The sequence below is a fragment of the Coccomyxa subellipsoidea genome (genome assembly GCF_000258705.1).
Source record: "Coccomyxa subellipsoidea C-169, whole genome shotgun sequence".
Taxonomy (NCBI): Eukaryota; Viridiplantae; Chlorophyta; class Trebouxiophyceae; family Coccomyxaceae; genus Coccomyxa; species Coccomyxa subellipsoidea.
The window spans coordinates 442563-460054 of record NW_005178029.1 but is presented as its reverse complement, the minus strand read 5'-3'; the positions used below and the strand labels follow the sequence as shown (position 1 = coordinate 460054).

The following is a 17492-nucleotide window of genomic DNA, read 5'->3' as shown; positions in this document are numbered from 1 at the left end:
TTCACAACGATGCTCTATGCTTGGAAGCCCTACCTGAGCATCCCCCAAACCCCCTGGTGAAGAAGCCCTTATAAGGGCGTCAAAGTATCGTCGCTTTACGATTCTCAAATTGCCCAAACAATCCAGAACAAGAGAAGCATATAACGCAGAAGTGAACTTCTGCGTTTTAGAGTATCCGTCTTCGATTATCAGGTCAGTTTGAAGCGGAGATCGCGAAAACTCGCGAAATATGTTGCGTCTTCAGTGCCCAGTGCAGAACTATGCTTGGGGAAGGAAGCCAGATGGTGGTGGAGGCAAGAGAGGGAGCGAGGTGATATTCAGCATGCCAATTACAAGCATTTTCAATGTATCTTTTGATCCAAGACGGTCCGATGCCAATTTGCAAGGAAGTGGGGGAAGCGGCCATGCTCGCATTCATCGGAGTCTTTGCATGCATTTGGCAATGCCAGTTCGTTGCGAGTGTTGCTTGTTGTACCAACTTGATAATACTGTTGCATTTTGAATTCTAGCTACAGAGCGCCTGTATCTTGTCATCACCTGGCCAACTGCCAGGACTCAATCGAAGGCTGCTGTGAGCCTACTGCATCTTGTAAATCAGGCAAAGATACAAACTTTAAGTTCACATCTCAGATAGATGGCAGAGCTGGGTCATCTCGTGCAATCAAATGTCCGGAAAGTGTGATTGGGCAATCTTGTCCTTGCAGGTTGCCGCCCTTGCAGCCGGAGCGGGTATCGAAGTTGATCCCGAGAAACCTTACGCGGAACTCTGGTGCGATAACCCCTGTTTTTCTGGACCAAAGGATCGGATGTTATCACTTCTCACTCTGGACGGAGGTTTCCATGCACAGGGTCTCGCTGCCACTGATCTCCTTGTTAAACCAGGATGGGGACGCACCCCAGTGGTCCGGCAACTGTCCTTGGCGTTGAGAACACCACGCTCAGCCACTGGCTCAGCACACATCCGTCTGCTCTGGGTGACGCCCAACAGTACTTCGGAGATGACATCCCTTTTCTTTTCAAGGTAGAACTTGCTTCTTGTCTTCGACACCCTGATCATTCCATTGGCTCATGCTCTTTCCACACATAGGAATGCTGCAATATCTAGGTGCTCATCCAAAGTTCAAAATGTCTGTGGTGCACCACTCAGGCCGGTGATTACCTGAAGGTGTTTAGGGGTTACTGAGTAAATTGCTGCCGGTGCCACAGGTGCTGTCAGTGGGGACTGCTCTATCCATCCAGTCCCACCCGGACAAGGCCCTCGCACAGAAGCTGCATGCCAAGCGCCCTGACGTGTGTGTTCGTTCCCTGTCCCTCAGCTTCTGCACAGCCCCCAGCAACCCAGCATTTGCAGGCATGCAGCATGCAATTCATCGAATGAGCTCTGCAACATGCATTGCTCTGAGCTCTCATGCAATGTTAAGTCAGAGACGTCAGTGGTGTCAAGAAAAGCAAAGCTGAATGCGTCAAGGTGGCTGATTGATCAGGTGTACAAGGACGACAACCACAAGCCGGAGATGGCCATTGCGCTGACAGACTTTGAGGCCCTGTGCGGCTTTGTGGAGCACGACGAACTGGTGGAGGCCCTGAGGAGTGTCCCGGAGCTGAAATCTGTCGTCGGAGAGGTGTGCATGCGGCCCCAATGCAGCTACCTCACATGGCTGACAATGATCAAGAAGCCCTTATAAGAGAACTGCAGTCTGTTGCATGTCATTCAATAGCCCGGGATCAGCATTGCCTCTGCGGTGAGTATTTTTGGAGTTACATTTTGGTCAAAGGCACAGGGTCAGCATTGTCTGTACAGTAGTCTCTGCAGTGAGTCACCTGTGAGTAATCTGTGTGTCACCTGCAGGCAGCGGCTGCGGCGGTGGAGGCAAGCCCCTCCAAGGCAGCGCTCAAGGCTGCTTTCAGCGCGCTGATGACCGCAGATGCATCCACGGTGCGTCAGGTCCTCCCAACCTTCTTCTGTAGACTGTCACGTCACATCGTTTGCCACTCGGTGTTGTCCAGAGAGTGATCTGACAAGCTGACGCTTACCTGTTGCAGGTCTGATTTGCCCCACATGTGCAGCAGGGCACGACCATGTTCTCTTGTGTCTAGTAATATTTAGTAAGTTGGTAAATAAAATTAGTAAATACTGGGCATGTTGCCAAGAGAGGCTCGGCCGGTTGCAGGTGGCAACGGCGATCCAGGTAATGACTAAGCGGCTGCTGAGCGAGAGGCGGGTGCTGACGGAGAAGGAGAAGCTGGTGCTGCGCCTGAACGAGCAGTACCCTTTGGACGTCGGCGTTCTCTCCGCCTTCTTCTTCAACCTCGTCACCCTCAAGCCTGGCCAGGTGGCGCACATTCCAGATCTTTACTCCCCACAGCGCATCTTATTAACACGTCTGTAGATACATTTCAGGTATTCAGAAGAGTGCATGTACAGTAGAAAGGCAAGTATGCTAATGCACGCACCAATGGGACCACCTGACCAGCAAAGCTCTCGTAAATGCTCTGTTCCTCTCAAAGGGAGCCAGTGGTCAACTTGCTGGGGCAATCTGCCAATGGGACCAATGTCACCTGATAAGCAAAACACTCGAATATTATCTGCTCCCCAGAGAAGCCTATGGTCGCATAGCTCTGGCAAGCATGCCACAGCGCGCACCGGTTCAAGCACAGTCACCTGGACAGCAAAGCTCTCATATGTGATGCATACACCGCAAGGAGGCAGTGGTCGATTTCTGGCATGCGTGAAGTGGCCGGCTGTGTGTGTGTAGGCGGTCTACCTGGCGGCGAATGTGCCGCACGCATATGTGTCTGGTGAGCTGGTGGAGTGCATGGCCACCTCCGACAATGTCATCCGCGCCGGCCTCACCCCCAAGCTCAGGTGAGCCTCAACCCGGCAATGTCTCAAGTCTACGGTGTTCCCCAGAAAGTGAAATATCAGATCAGTGGATTTTCTGAGACGTGTTGTGTGGGTAACTTCAGTCCTGACGGATGCCATGGGGGTCACATTGGACGCTCACCCCTGCCAACCGAGCTTGTTATTTGGCATTTTCATTGAGGTTTAAATGTGCACATGCGAGACACTCTGTCATTGCAACATGCTGGTTGGATCCCATCCTGAATCGGTTATCAATGATCACCTCTCAACCGCTTGTTGCACTTCAAACATTCAAGTGCCATCACCATGAGATGTTTGATCTGCCAAACGCCACGCATGCAAGGGTCAGCCTTGTTCTGAAGAAGGCGTCGCCATTTATCCATAGGGGCGCAGTCATGCAATTGGTCCTGATAGAAGACTCATACTTTGTTTTGTATGTCAAGACGCATACTTCAAGTGTGAATCACTGTTGCAGGGACACGTCAGTGCTGTGCGAGTCGCTGACGTACAGCCAGGGCCCCCCGGAGATCTTGGAGGGAACACCATCCACCAGCCGCACCTGGACTGTCACCTACAGCCCGCCTTTCGACGAGTTTGAGGTCCTCAGAATCAGGATCCCAGGCACCACCAGGCCCCTTGGCCTCCAGGAGGCTATTCCTGCCAGCCCAGTGAGTCAGCCTCTCAAATCTGTACTTCACAAACTACACTGCAATCTCCTCTCATGACAATGCGAGCAGCTCGGCGGCATGCATGCTCCCCTCAGTGGCATGGCCTGCAGAGATGTCAGCAAATATTAGAAATTGAAACAGTTCTGCCTGCCTGGAAGCGGCCTGGTTGGTGCAGAGATGATTGCGTGGTGTGCAGCTGAGTGGGGGCTGGTGGCATCTGCAGGGTCCGCAGATACTGCTTGTGCGGGAAGGGCAAGGGAGAGCCTTCACCCGGAACCCCCCGCGCGCTGACGCGGACCCCAAGGTTGAGCTGCAGGAGGTTGAGCTTCGCAAGGGAGGTGGGTGCTTACTTCCAAAGCACATGTGACATGACAGCTCATCTTAGTGAGTGGGGCGCTCTTGACATAGCATGCCCATCTACCTGGTTTGTTTGATGACTTGAAAATGGCGTGTATCGAAAAAGTGCTTGGTGACATGAAACGTGCTGAGCGCGCGACTTTTCCAGTGCCATGCGTTGGAAGACAAGTCCACTAATGCCCCACAGCATGCTATTCCTATTTTGTTATGTCTGTTCCAGGGCCTTGCTATGGGAAAGAATCTGTTTAGGTGATGGCTGTAACCTGATCTATGTGTTTGTGAGAAAATTTGCCATTTTGTTAATGTCTCTCTCAGGGCATAGCTTTGGGGAGAGACTTCTGTTTGGGCAAAGGTGGCTGCCTCATTCCGGTGGTGTTCTTGTGAGAGTTTTTGAGGGGGCGTGCTGCGTTGGCAGGTGTGGTGTTCATCCCTGCCAACACGCCCTTCATGGTAGAGGCCCTAAACGTCGGTGTGGAGGCATGGTTGGCTACCGTCAATGAGCGGGTGTACAAGCAAGGTATGCGCTGATATCTCAAGTGCCCACAAGCTCATGCTCTGCCCTCCTTTCCTTGCCATTCTATGACGGCCATGGTCACTGCCTGGAAAGACAGAGGGGAAAATTTGAACCACGCTGTGCTTAATTGGCGCTGCTGCAATGCCCATATTGATGAGGCCACGTCGAAAAACTCTGCAGCAGGCAAGCACACGTGTGGCCATGCCATAAGGAACTCCAAAGCTAAGCTTGTGTCCTCTCTCAAAGAAATTTTTGGGGGAATGAGTCTTCAATGCTCGTGCTCACAGGCTTATATTAGAAGCCATTCATGTGGTTTCTGGATATATTCATAGCAAGCGCTAAGCAGCCCTTGTCTAATGGTGTATTCTGTGTATCGCGGAGAATCTGCAGTGGACACCCACAAGCATGACAAGTCATAGATGACCATGGAACGTAGCTAATCTGGGATGTTTTGACCCAAATTAGGAGCACGCACAAAGGCGGCTGCCGTGGAGAGGGAGGGCCAGCTGTCGTGGGTGTTCTGGTTTGCACTGGGCCTGCTGTTGGTGCTGCTGTGGGCCATGGCCACCAACAACCTGCCGGCCCTGCAGCGCGAGCTCAACAAGTGGGCCAGCTTCGGCGCGCCCGACGCGGCCCATGTGCGGCCGACGTGAGCCATGTGCCGGCATGTGACAGCATGCCGCCGCCACGTGCTCGCAGTGGCTGCTCATCGGGGCAGCCTACGCAGAGCAATAGGTGTCGCTCCAGAAGCCATGTGATAGCAGTGCGCTGCCGCATGCTTGCACACACGCCATTCGCCACCGCATGCTCCGCTGCATGCTTCGATCTTGCACGATTGTGCGCTGTTTTCTGTGCAGGCTGCAAGCCGGCTTGATGGACAGGTTGCAAAGCAAGCAAGCGGGTGGAAAAGACACTGCCAAGGACCTTGCAAGCAGCAAAAGACACCGCAGCAGAGAAGCATCCAAATGGGATGCCAAGTGCTACAGTGTTTAAATGTTGTTGCCGCTGCATGCACTCGAATGTGCAAGCTCAGGGACTTAATACGGGAAAGGGCCATACAACAGCCAAAATTTGATTTGCTGGTGCCTAATGGCGGCATTCTAAGTTTGCTTAATTTCACTAGGTTTGTAGGGGACTGTTCGGGAAGCGGGGATCTGAAGCATAGTATATATATGTTGGGGAAAGGGCAAGCTCTTGCCATGCCTTACATCTGCGATATGTATGGTCCTAGAGGAGAGGTTCCCAATTTTGCATGCTGCTACGTTGGCCAAAGCCTTACATGTGAGGCTGAAAGTAGGTTGCTAAGTATGACAAGATCCTCAGGAAGCATGACAGAAGCATTGTGTATGTAGTGCTTGGATATTTAGGAGGCTTTGCAAGCTTCTTGAAATGCCAGCATGGGCAATGATAGCAATTTCTGGTCTTTACAATATGAGGGGCTGTGCAGAAATCCCAGATTTTGAGGAATGTCGATGATAGTATTGCTGCACTTAGCATTACCACAAATCAATCATGAGGAAGGGTTCACACTCTGATTCTCAGTTGTAGCTTATTTACCGCTGTCAATTTATAGATTCTAATAGATATCCTACGCAGCTGCAGGCTCTGCATTTGAATGCACAAATTTGTGACTCCCCGAATGTGTGTAAGGCTGTGAAGTTAACTACGTTGTCCTATATCTTGCACACAAGGCATTGCACATGGCATCGATTTCAAATCAATTTCAAACCGGTCAGAAATGTGCGAACACTGACCACTACTGCGGATTATCGCCACCTTCTGTCACTGCTGCAAACCTGCAAATTGCTTTATAAATTCTGTTGATTGCAAAAACAGTCGGGTTTTTCAGGTTAACTGGTGCGGCTGCTGGGTGGATGAGCCAATGCTGCAGTACCGCAAGTAAGCAGTCAATAACAAAGGCGAAGCAATTGCAGCAGCAAAGCTAACCCTGGCGTGGTTCTGGTGTCGGCGTATGAACATTTCCGCCTTGCGCAACTGCATCTCCGTGGCATCCGCCAAAGTCAAGTGGTCCAGCACCTCCTCGCGTGGCGCCTTTCGGGCTTTGAGGAAGGCTGCCGTGCCTAGCTCCTTGGCCCGCCGCAGAGCGAGCCAACCATCCCAAGTCTTGTACAGCGTTGTGCCAAGCACAGCGGCACTACAAATGTAGATATCATACTGCTCATATGGTGCCCATGCATTAAACCGCTCAGCTAAGGAGCGGGAGTAGAAGGGGGCGCTTGTATTATACTCTTCCTCGTCTTGACCTGCATCATAACAAGGCCGCATACCCGCTTTGAAATGCCTCACCGCCAAGACCTTGCGCCCTGGTCTGAACACCGTTGAGCACCCACAAACCCCTGTAGGCTGCAACAATCAGGACAGCCATAGCAGCACAGATGCACTAAAGTTGCACACTCGGCTATGTAAGCGCCTGCTAGCTGTAATCAATACATGACCATGCTACAGCCAGAAGCGGCAATTGCAACGCTCAAGCTGCGCTGAGCTGACGTCCTGTCAACTCGCACTTCTAGCACTGATCCACTATAACTGAGACACAGTACAATCTTGCATAAGACCAGCAGGCTGCAACTCACGACCGTGAACGATACCCACACCCAAAGCGGCACAGATCAAGGTGAGCTTAGCTGGTGCTGCTGCCAGTAGAAGTCACTATGGGCTGACCCAACCCATCTGAGCTGCAGTGAGAGCTTGCAGTATGCCCAACAGGCTGCCAGCAGTGCTGAAGGGCGCACAGCCAAAACGGCACGGATCAAGCTAAACTCAGATGGTGTTGCTGCCAGTTGGAAGTCACTAAGTACTGACTGGGAAACCAGCAGGTTGCAAGCTGCAATCAAAGAGTAATAGCCAAAGCGGCAAAGCTCAAGCTGAACTCAGCTGGTGCTGCTGCCAGTGTAAGCGGCTGTGCGCTGACCAAGTTCAAATGAGATGCAGTGAGATCTTGCATATATTTTAGCAGGCAGCAAGCTGTGCTGAAGGAGGCACAGCCCAAGCGGCTCGGTTTTAGCTGAACTCAGCTGGTGCTCCTGCTGCCAATTGATGCCACTGTGTGCTGACCAAAGTTCAACTAAAGTGCTGTGAAAGCTTGCATGCAGACTACCGGACTGGAAACGAGAAATAGCAGGTGCAGCACGGCTCAAGCAGCCTGGAAGCCAGCTCCAAGGGTTGCTCACTTGCTGCAGGGAGATGGTGTTTACGCAGTCACGACTACGTGAGCTCGTACAAGCGGAGCTCCCTAAGTCGGAGAGGGCGAGCCTGGTGGTGCTGGTGAACACACGCTTCAGCGATGTCCAGCAGGCCCTGGAGGGCGTGGAGGAAGAAGATGCTGTGTCAACACTGCAAGCATACCAGCGCCAGATTGCCGGTGACTTTGCGAGCTTCTTTATCTTCGCTAGTGGTCTTACTTCAGCTGACATCCGTCCTCTCCTGCAATACCAGCTAAGCTGAGGTGCTGCTGCCAGTGGAAGTTGCTGTGACTGGCAGCTGTGCATATGATACTGCTGGACCTCAACGGTGCTGTGCTGATATGGACAGGAGAGGACGGATGTCAGCTGAAGTAAGACCACTAGCGAAGATAAGGAAGCTCGCAAAGTCACCGGCAATCTGGCGCTGGTATGCTTGCAGTGTTGACACATCATCTTCTTCCTCCACGCCCTCCAGGGCCTCCTGGACATCACTGAAGCGTGTGTTCACCAGCACCACCAGGCTCGCCCTCTCCGACTTAGGGAGCTCCGCCTGTACGAGCTCACGTAGTCGTGACTGCGTAAACACCATCTCCCTGCAGCAAGTGAGCAACCCTTGGAGCTGGCTTCCAGGCTGCTTTGAGCACAGGCAGGCGATTATAAAATACTAAGAGCAGAACCTGTTGAGCTGCAGCGCTGCTACCAGTCTCTCAGCTCCGGTAGCGTCAGTCCTCAGTGGCCTACTAGCGAATACTGCCAGGCAGCCCCAGCCTGCATGCCAAGGTGGCCCAGAAGTCACTATGCACTTGGGCGCTGCATCGCAAAAACTCTTCCGTACAGTCAAACAGGTACACACAAGCTAACCTCGCAGCGAGTTGACAGCCCTCTCAAGCTTTGCACCTTGCAGGCAGGTATGGTGATCAATACCTAAGTAATTTGACCTTCCCAACATTTGTAGCCTGCGAGCAAACAGCAGGCATGTTTTTATAAATAGTGTGTGCACTGCAGTATGACTTCTCAAAGGTTGGAAGGCTGCACCGTGCAACTCAGGCATGAGAAAGCCTGCTTTGACCATGCTAAGCACGTGGGTCCTCTGCGTCAGATCCATGTGATAATACGTGTCAAGTGCATCTACAGGATCTCGAAGTGTTTTCCTCCACTTCAGGCCCAAGGTTGGTCTCTGCAAAGCGCGTGTAGATATGTATTTCACAGGGGGTCGTAGCTGCTGTCCCAACCGCTCTCAGGTGTCCTTCAGGGCATCTGATGCTTCAGGTGTGTTCTTCGAATCTTGCTTTGCAGACGGGGATCGACACATCCGAATGCTCTAAACTTATGCTGTAACGTTGGACCTTGCTGTGCTGTGTATTGTCTCATCACAAGCAGGTGTACAGCCACTTTGGTTAGTCAAACTTCGGTTTATTTTCCCCCTCTACCTTTCGTGGGGTTCACTTGGAAGTCGTACAATGAAGTGTAGGCGAATTATCCGGTGCAATATTTTACTACACTGGGTCGATCTCTGTCACCCCTTGTTAGATTTTCCTGTTTGCATTTTGCCCTGTGGGATCAATTCCGATGTCATCAGTTCAAGGCTCGACTCGCAGGGGGAATATGCAGAAGGAGTGTGCCAGCAATACGGCATGTAGCGAGGGTGCATGCCTCATCGGGAAATGGTTCATCTCCTGCAGACCTCACTGCAGACCTGGTACCGTCACTGCTACTCCACCACGCTTCCTGTCCTCTCAATCATTACCCATGGGTGTGAGAGTTCAGTCCACCTGTGCTTGAAATATCACTGCGTGCTGCAGGTAAATGGCAAAGTACAGAGCGGGCCAGACCTGAGTATCACGCACTTCAGTGGCCTCAAGCTCCCCAACCCGTTTGTCATTGGAAGCGGTAGGACGCTGCCTGCACACAATGTGCATTCCCACCCTGCTACTCGTCAATACTATGGCGTTATTATCTCTCTTACATGGGCCTTAATGTGCATCTTTGTGATGCTTCCATTCAGGGCCTCCTGGCACAAACTACCAGGTGATGAAGAAGGCCTTTGATGAAGGCTGGGGTGCAGTCATTGCGAAAACCGTGTCCCTGGACTCCTCAAAGGTCAGCAACCTCAAAAAATATCCCTTTTTCATGCAGGCAACATTGTTGTGTGCTGAGAGGGCATGCGGCTGATATTGCAGAGGCTGAAGTGTAAGGTTGGTGCAGGTCATCAATGTAACACCGCGCTATGCCAGGATGAAGGCTTCGGACAAGAAGGAGGTGCCATCCTGACTAGTGTTATATGCCCATTTGCAAGAACTCCCGTGTCAAATGTCAAAATGACTTTTTGTAGTCATCTTCTGCAAATCAGTGTCAAAATAAATTTCTTAGAGCATCCCTGCAGACCTTCGGTATGCATGTGGATAATGCAAATTTACTGATTGCCTGCAGGTGATAGGATGGGAGAACATAGAGCTCATCAGTGACCGGCCACTGGAAGTGATGCTGGATGAGTTCAAGCGGCTCAAACAGGAGTATCCTGACAGGTGCTGTTCCCTCTCTCTTGCATGTTTCTGTATTAATTTTGCGTTGCTGTGCCTGTACATGCCATTGCATAATCTTCTCTGTTACCTGTGTCCTGGCCCCTTGCTGCTCTGTCTGCGCATCAGCAGAAGCTTAATCAACAAACCAATGCAAAAAACAATCTGCATGTCTTGACTTCAATTTATTCCGGGATAGAGGAACGTGTGACCTGATGAAAAAACATGCTTACTGGCATGGCTGCTACCATTTTGCTGCAACGGCATTGTCTGGATGCAGCCCTCCTGGGGATATTGGCTTCCAGGCTCCAGGGTACTCAGGCACTGACTCATCTGCTGCATGCAGGATCCTGATAGCATCAATCATGGAGGAGTACAACAAGGCGGCATGGGAGGAGCTGATAGCGCGGTGTGAGCAGACGGGCGTTGACGCGTTTGAGATCAACTTCAGCTGCCCTCACGGCATGCCCGAGAGGAAAATGGGCATGGCCATGGGCCAGGACTGCCAGCTGCTGGAGGTGCCTGCTCCCCTCGCTATTTTAGTTCCTTCATGGGATTAAATGTACTGCTCTGCCTATGTTGTCGGCAGGGGTGCGAATGTCAGAAACCCTCTGGGGCAGCCACCAACCTGCAGTTTATCTAGAACAAACTTTCTATCAGGGGTGCGAATGTCAGAAGCCCTCTGGGGCAGCTAACCTGCAGATCAGCTAAAACGAAGTACCAAGACATACTCAAGGCGTTCAATTTGAGGCGGTTCAAGATCTAGGGAAGGATCAAGAGCCACAGCAATGCTGGTCGACCAGCTAACACTATGTGTCTCTCTTGGCCAGTTGCGTTTGCTCTTGTGTATTAGCACAATTGCAGGTGCAAATGGCATTGAACGTCGCATATTTTATTGCATCGTACCAGCTCTGACAGCTGCGTTGGCTGTGCAGGAAGTTTGCGGGTGGATCAATGCCAAGGCGAGTGTGCCGGTGTGGGCCAAGATGACCCCCAACATCACAGACATCACCGTCCCGGCGCGCACAGCGCTGGCGGCCGGCTGCGAGGGCGTGGCGGCTATTAACACAATCACCTCGGTCATGGGCATTAATCTGGATACCCTGCGCCCAGAGCCCAGCGTTGAGGGGTACTCCACTCCTGGCGGCTATTCCTCCAAGGCTGTCAAGCCCATCGCTCTCGCCAAGGTAAGCTTCCGACACTGTCTGCTTTGCTGTGGGAGGGCGTCATTTGGATTGGGATGTAATGTGATGATTGGTCCCTTGCATCACCCACTTAGATACATAATTACCCTCACAGAATCTTTTTGCTAGTAGCTTTCGTCTGTGAGATGTGCGCCTTATCGAACCTTCTCACTTGTCACAGCAGCTCGATAGGTGCTGTGCGTTGAGAACTTGCTCAAGGATGTGTCTGGCAGACTGTGGGCTTGTCCAAGCCGTTGGAGGAATCCTAAAAACATGCAGAAGTTCAATTTTGTGAGCCATGAGTGGAGAGCTTACAAGGCTGGAATTCCGTTGTTGGGTGGCTTGAGCAATGGTTTTGACAGGTCCAAAGAGCTCTGTTCCTGCAGACACTTGTGAGTTACATTTTGTCAAAATGCATGACTGAGCAGCCATTGTTCTCTTTGTAACAGGTGATGTCGATAGCGCAGATGGTGGCTTCAGAGTATGGGGGAGCCAGGGATGTGTCAGCCATTGGGGGAGTAGAAACCGGGAGGGACGCTGCTGAATTCATCCTCCTTGGAGCAAACAGCGTGCAGGTACCTCTATCACTTACAACAACCCAATATTCAAGAGCTCCACAGAATGCAACCGTGCTCCTGCAGCATGTTTGCCGTGCTTCAAAGGGAAGGACCGAACTTCTTTGGGGGTGAGATTTATGGCTGTGGGGTGCAGGTTTGCACTGGGGTGATGCTGCATGGGTACCCCCTGGTGAAGCAGCTCTGTGGCGGTCTCCAGGTATGCTCAAGGCCTGACATTGCAACACTCCAGGGCACTGACCACCTGTAATCTGAAATGTGTCCAAAAAGCATTCCTGCAAGTCAGCCGCTGCTCCCAGCCAGGCGGCCAGTGCATCAAATTGACCTATGGCAAATGCCCCAAGTGGTACGCGCATGAGAGGCTTGGCAGCAGCGCCATCACAGCGGGTGCAGACAGCAGCGACTGATGTCCGGTTGGCTATTTTGGCGCAGGAGTTCATGGTGCAGCACGGCTTCAACAGCGTTGAGGAGTTCCGGGGCGCGAGCCTGCCCTACTTTACAACGCACCACGAGCTGGTGCGCATGCAGCGCGAGGCCGTGGCCGCCAAGAAGCGCGCGCGCACCGGCCTCTCCGGCGACGACAAGTGGAGCGGCGACGGCTTCGTGCGCGAGGCCGAGTCCATGGTCGCCAACTAGGCGGCAGCTTCCCTGCTGTCCTTGGCGAAGCCACTGTAAGCCGCAATGGCCCCTGCTGCCCCTGCTGCAACTGGAAAGAGAGCCAAGGGTTGCAGGCCACGGGGCAGGCTCCTTTAGCACGGTCACCAAGTAGACGGCCCTATGGATACAATCTTAGAGGCAGGCTGCCTTCTCGTGGCCAACTAGGGGGCAGCTTCCTGCCCAGGGGGTGGGGCGGGCTCCGTAACCATGGGTGCCAAGTAGCGGCAGACCCATGCCTCTTCTAGACAGGCTTCCTTTCTATGGTCGCCAACTAGGGGCAACTTGCCTGCTGCTGATGGTAAAGCCAAAGTAAGTGGCAGCACATTTGTCAAGAGGCAGGCTCCCCTGCCCTTGTGCGACTGCTGAATCATATGTTGCAGCGATTAGTGACCTCCACGGATGTGCCCGGGTGGTATCGGAGCTATGCTGCAAAACCAAGACGATGCTCTCTGCCCATCATTGCAGCTGGATGGGAGCTTGCTTAGCATGATGGCCAGTGGATGGAAGGCTGCATGGTCTGAAAGCCAGAAGGACAGCGCAGGGGTGCTCACAAGAGGTCCCTTGCGGCTGGCTGCTGTATATGCTGTCAACAGCCAGGAAGAAGTTTGCTGTGAGTCAGACGACCACACAGAGTACATCGCCTGTTATTTTGTTGAGAGCACTTCTTCCTTGACGGAAGGGGGTTCTTATCTACCTCTATCGGTATTTGGAACAGCTTGCACCGCACCATTGGTGCGTGGCTGAATTGGGCGGTAAAACAAGAGCATCTACTAAAAAGATTTAGAAGCCTGCACTTGCACTAGGAACAATTTGTCTGTCAGACAGACTTTGACAGTCCCACAAGATCTGGAGTTGGCTCTTGCAGAGCCAGTCCTGAAGTGTATGCAGCTAATTGCATGATGTACTGATGGCACAATGACGGCAAGGGCTAGACGGGCAATGTGCCGTTACTGATCAAGATACAGTTGTCTAATGTTGCTTGTTTGTACAGCAGCTGCTGAGGGGCAGGATATGTACAGGACCCAGTGCCTTCAGGAGCAGAAAAAAAAACAGAAATGGCTGCATTTGTACCATATGTTTTGCAATGATTGTTGCGCTTGGGCCAGGAATTTTGTTGAACAGGGAGTGCATGCAAGCTTCACATCTTAAGCTTGACATTTGAAGTTGATATATATGAGGTGACGAGACCTGTAGGAGGCCTGCAGAGTGTTCAAGACTGTTGAAAGGTCATTCAAGAAGAGGTTTTCCGATCTCCTTTTTATGCAGTGTGCGCCCCCTGGCAGTACTGCAGAATGATGTGCAGGTTGCATGGGGCATTAAGCTTCGGTTGAATGCCATGCAGTGCACGGATCCAGATCCAGAGAGAAACTGCTAGCTGGCCCAGCTGCTATTGAGTATCCTACATGCAAACTTGCTAAAGTCCAATATTACTTAATGATGCAACACTTTTTGCGGCGGATGTCATCAGTGATAGTCTTGAGAGCAACTTGCAGGAAAGGTGTGGCTTGAAGGGAAAGATGTTGTTCAATTCGCAAATGCGCATGGCATGCCAGCTCAGAGGCTCTCAAGGCCTGTTTAGCGCGTTATGATGCATCATACCGCGCTAAATGGGCGCTGTCCCATATGGGCGCTGTCAAGTGGGCATCTCTCACATCACTCAATGATTGCGCAGGCATGCCCTGAGTCACTGGCATGCGCACATGCACCACCTCTTTATATCTATGGATGTCGCCGACGGGTCCGCAGTAACCACTGGCGTGCAGTTGCATGCATGTAGGACCGTGTTGTAGAAGAGAGAGAGAGAGAGAGAGATTACACTTTTTCCAGCCACACAGGGCTGATTAAGCGTCCCACATATCTCAAACCATCAGTAGCACACACATCATGAATACCCGAAAATATGCATCCCAGCACGCAGACAAGTATCAACTGCCAAAAAGGACTGCAAGGCTGCTTGTGGATGTATGTCGGTCCAAACCAGCGACAAGTCAAGGGCAGGACATGGACGCAAATCACAGGCCAAACAGATTGTGCGTGCTGCGGGTGGGTCCAGCCATTTGCTGTCATTGTAAAGACTGCCCAAATCCTTGCAATAACAGCGCTTCTCGGTGAAACAAGCAAGGGGGGTACCCAATGCCCCACAATGCTTGCCGCCACCTGTATTGCTAAGCTACTACACAGCAGCATGTAGACCCGTACCGAACCAGCAATGCAAGGTCACCAAACAGATCCTCAGACCTGCACTTGTACTGTGGATCAAGTACCCCCACAAGGAGCACAGCTGAGTGGTTTGCAAAGGCACACCTGGACTGGCAGGTGTTCAAGGAGCTGCAATCAGGTGAAAACTGCAGGAGGTTAGACTGAAATCTCCTCAAAGCCCCAATACAGCTTGTACGCGCTTTGTCCTAGGTTTGGACCAGGACCCAGAACATCCTGCCTGGGTTTTGCAGGGCACACACAAGAACGCAACACTGCAAAATCTGCTTGTTCTGTAAAAGGTCTCATGGCCATTTCTATTACTGCGGTCGATTCTTCGCGTCAGACAATGATGCAAACAGCCGTCGCATCCTTCTTTTACTGGTAATGGCGGCTGGCGGCTGTTGCCTCTTCCGCCCCAACCAAAGCTTGGCCGTCCTAGATATTTTTACTACTGCGTCATTAACATCAATTTATTATTATGCTTCCCAGCCGCTATCGCCTGGCCTCTGTCTGCTCCACTTTTGTATACCCACATTGTTGCTGTCAGGGCCGCCTCTGTTGAAGCGTCGCTTTGTGCCCGGCGATTATTTCGTCTGATTACGTCCTTTCATTGAATTCTCTGTGATGTTGCCTGGCTGCTGAAGCCCGACCCAGTTGATCAGTGGTTTATGGTGATGCCGTTAACTGTAAAAGGGCCGCCTCTATCGAAGCACCTTGCCCAGCCATTATGTATGTTGCCATGATTGTCGAGGAGCCGGATCCCGAAGGACCCAGGCCCCACCAGGAGAAAGCCATGGGAAGAAGAGTTAGCTCAGGCTTTCAGTTGACATCCACGAGATCTTACAAATGTGTGCTCCCTGACTCAGCGGCCCAGGTGGCCAACGGCAGTCTGACAAGGGAGGCGCCGTTACATATCCGGCGGGAAGGTCCCTTCCACGTAGGTGAATCGACGGGGAAATCTTGAATTTGGGAAGGGCAGGGCATAACCTGCGAGATGACCTGCCTGACTCGGCGTTTGCTCGGACAGCTCGCCCAGACGTCAGATCCTCGAGGTTGGCCCTCCAAGGCAGATCCTACTTTTTTGCCCGTTTGGGTAGTTTCAGAGCCCGACTAACGACCTCACACGACTGTGCAAAGCCTTCGGGAAAGTGCAGGATATTCCTCGGGTGATTGCCTGAAGCTGACTTTCGGCTCCTCAAAATACACACACTCGCGAAAATGGCAGCCCGTCCCCTGATGTCCCTGGCATGGGAAGCCGTCATGGTACGTCTTGCCTTGCTTCTGAGCTGATGCGTGAGCGGTAGGGGGGTCGGGACTTCATAGTCCTGGACGTAGTCAAGGAGGCATATGCTTTGTTGTCAGCTGACGGTGTTCGACTGCCGCAGATGAGACGCTACTTCCCCAAAGAGGTTTCGGGCGCTGCTTCGGCTGCGTACCGTCACATGAGTGCGCAAGAGGTCCCCGTTGAAAAACGGGTGTCGCAGATGTTCGGAGGGGCAAACGTCAACACCTCAGAGGCCAGCTCTGCTGGAGCCAAGCGAGTGGAGAGACGCCTTAATTAATACGGGTAAGCATTTTCAAGATACCACCGCTCGTGAATATACTGATCCCAACCTCACACCAGATTCCGGGAGTTACGACCACTGCTGAAGCCCAACACCGTTCGATGGGGGACTCTCCTTGCGAAGATTATAGTCTTGCCAGAATTGTTTGTGTCTTTGCAGGCATCCTTTGCCCTGTGAGGCTGGTGAAATGAGGCGATCAAGGCTTGAAGGCCTATTCATCAGCAGGCCAATCCTGGTGATCTTGCTGCACCAGGGCACATAAACTGCTTGGCAAGCAAGACAAATTCTCCATGGCTGATCTTTTAGTATGAGCCTGCAAAGGTTGTGCCCAGAGCATGGGCACTGAACGCATGGGCATATTCAGTAGGCAGATAGGCAGACCTTCGGTGCATTTTATGGCATCCTGCAATAATTTGAATAGCTTTTCATCAATTTATCTTTACTGCTTTTTATCAGTGTGCTCAAAAAGATAGAACTGATTCTGATTCGGTGTAGATATTGGGGAGCTTTGCATCCGAGTAGCTTCTTGGCCCCTTCTTGTTGCCTTATGACAGAGAGCGCCATGTGAAATGTCAGAAAATTGCATGAGAGGAGTGATAAAGAGTGGTTCGATGCAACAGCCTGCCAAGACTGTGTTCAGGCAGCGCCAGATGTTGCAAGCAAAGGAGACAGTGCTGTGTTGATGTGTGACGAGGGGATCATAATTATTATGTGCATGATGCATAGTTTGAACAATTTTATGACGCAGCGCCATTGGCGCGCAAAGAGTTGTATTGCCATGTAAATTTGCTGATAAGATCAGTGGCATCAAGATCGTATACTCCTTCCGCCGGACGTACATGCTGCATGGAAGTTTCAAAACAGACATGACATGTAGCTGAGAAGTCCCAAGCTCTATTATACATTCATGTTACACAATATGATCAGGTCCAGTTATGATCCAGATCTGATTGGTACTTTCCCAGGTCTCTGTGGCAAAGCACATGTGCACACCTCACATGCAGTTGTGTTCTTCTCAAAAGAATGAAATAATGTCCCCTCGTAGTGTACAAGCCACTCATGCAGGCCAACTCGTGGTTTCCCACTGTCAAAAAGAATCCTAAGGAGCCCTCTAGACAAGCTTCCCTCTCGCCATATTTTGAAAGAATTGCAGTGCATCCTACTTGGCCCTAACCTTTGCAAGCACAC

General features: G+C 51.8%; 5 protein-coding genes across 5 annotated transcripts; all 5 read left to right on the top strand.

Annotated features, from left to right (window-relative positions):
• Positions 1-229: 229 nt before the first annotated feature.
• COCSUDRAFT_30417 (mannose-6-phosphate isomerase) lies at positions 230-5085 on the top strand (the record flags this gene model as incomplete). Its single annotated transcript, XM_005645193.1, has 12 exons — positions 230-310; positions 705-769; positions 883-1021; positions 1207-1290; positions 1485-1622; positions 1850-1936; positions 2172-2333; positions 2757-2866; positions 3339-3531; positions 3755-3869; positions 4304-4405; positions 4868-5085. The coding sequence occupies 12 exons, from the start codon at positions 230-232 to the stop codon at positions 5053-5055; spliced, it is 1464 nt and encodes a 487-aa protein (XP_005645250.1). The 3' UTR covers positions 5056-5085.
• Positions 5086-5306: 221 nt separating this feature from the next.
• COCSUDRAFT_33862 (hypothetical protein) lies at positions 5307-6063 on the top strand. The gene has a single exon (XM_005645192.1). The coding sequence runs from the start codon at positions 5368-5370 to the stop codon at positions 5752-5754; it is 387 nt and encodes a 128-aa protein (XP_005645249.1). The 5' UTR covers positions 5307-5367; the 3' UTR covers positions 5755-6063.
• A 3206-nt stretch (positions 6064-9269) lies between these two features.
• On the top strand, positions 9270-12519 carry COCSUDRAFT_18241 (Dihydroorotate oxidase; the record flags this gene model as incomplete). The annotated part of the gene is made up of 9 exons (XM_005645191.1): positions 9270-9495; positions 9611-9705; positions 9811-9864; positions 10036-10130; positions 10471-10642; positions 11060-11311; positions 11758-11883; positions 12020-12082; positions 12316-12519. 9 exons carry the CDS (start codon positions 9270-9272, stop codon positions 12517-12519), a joined length of 1287 nt encoding a protein of 428 aa, XP_005645248.1.
• A 1815-nt stretch (positions 12520-14334) lies between these two features.
• On the top strand, positions 14335-15519 carry COCSUDRAFT_33860 (hypothetical protein). The gene has a single exon (XM_005645190.1). It carries the CDS (start codon positions 15124-15126, stop codon positions 15334-15336), a length of 213 nt encoding a protein of 70 aa, XP_005645247.1. The 5' UTR covers positions 14335-15123; the 3' UTR covers positions 15337-15519.
• A 438-nt stretch (positions 15520-15957) lies between these two features.
• On the top strand, positions 15958-16481 carry COCSUDRAFT_57271 (hypothetical protein; the record flags this gene model as incomplete). The annotated part of the gene is made up of 3 exons (XM_005645189.1): positions 15958-16002; positions 16125-16280; positions 16464-16481. 3 exons carry the CDS (start codon positions 15958-15960, stop codon positions 16479-16481), a joined length of 219 nt encoding a protein of 72 aa, XP_005645246.1.
• Positions 16482-17492: the final 1011 nt, after the last annotated feature.

Bases quoted from the DNA above. Each gene is read 5' to 3' on its own strand.
- COCSUDRAFT_33862 (XM_005645192.1), top strand. From the start codon at position 5,368: ATGGGATGCCAAGTGCTACAGTGTTTAAATGTTGTTGCCGCTGCATGC.
- COCSUDRAFT_33860 (XM_005645190.1), top strand. From the start codon at position 15,124: ATGGCGGCTGGCGGCTGTTGCCTCTTCCGCCCCAACCAAAGCTTGGCC.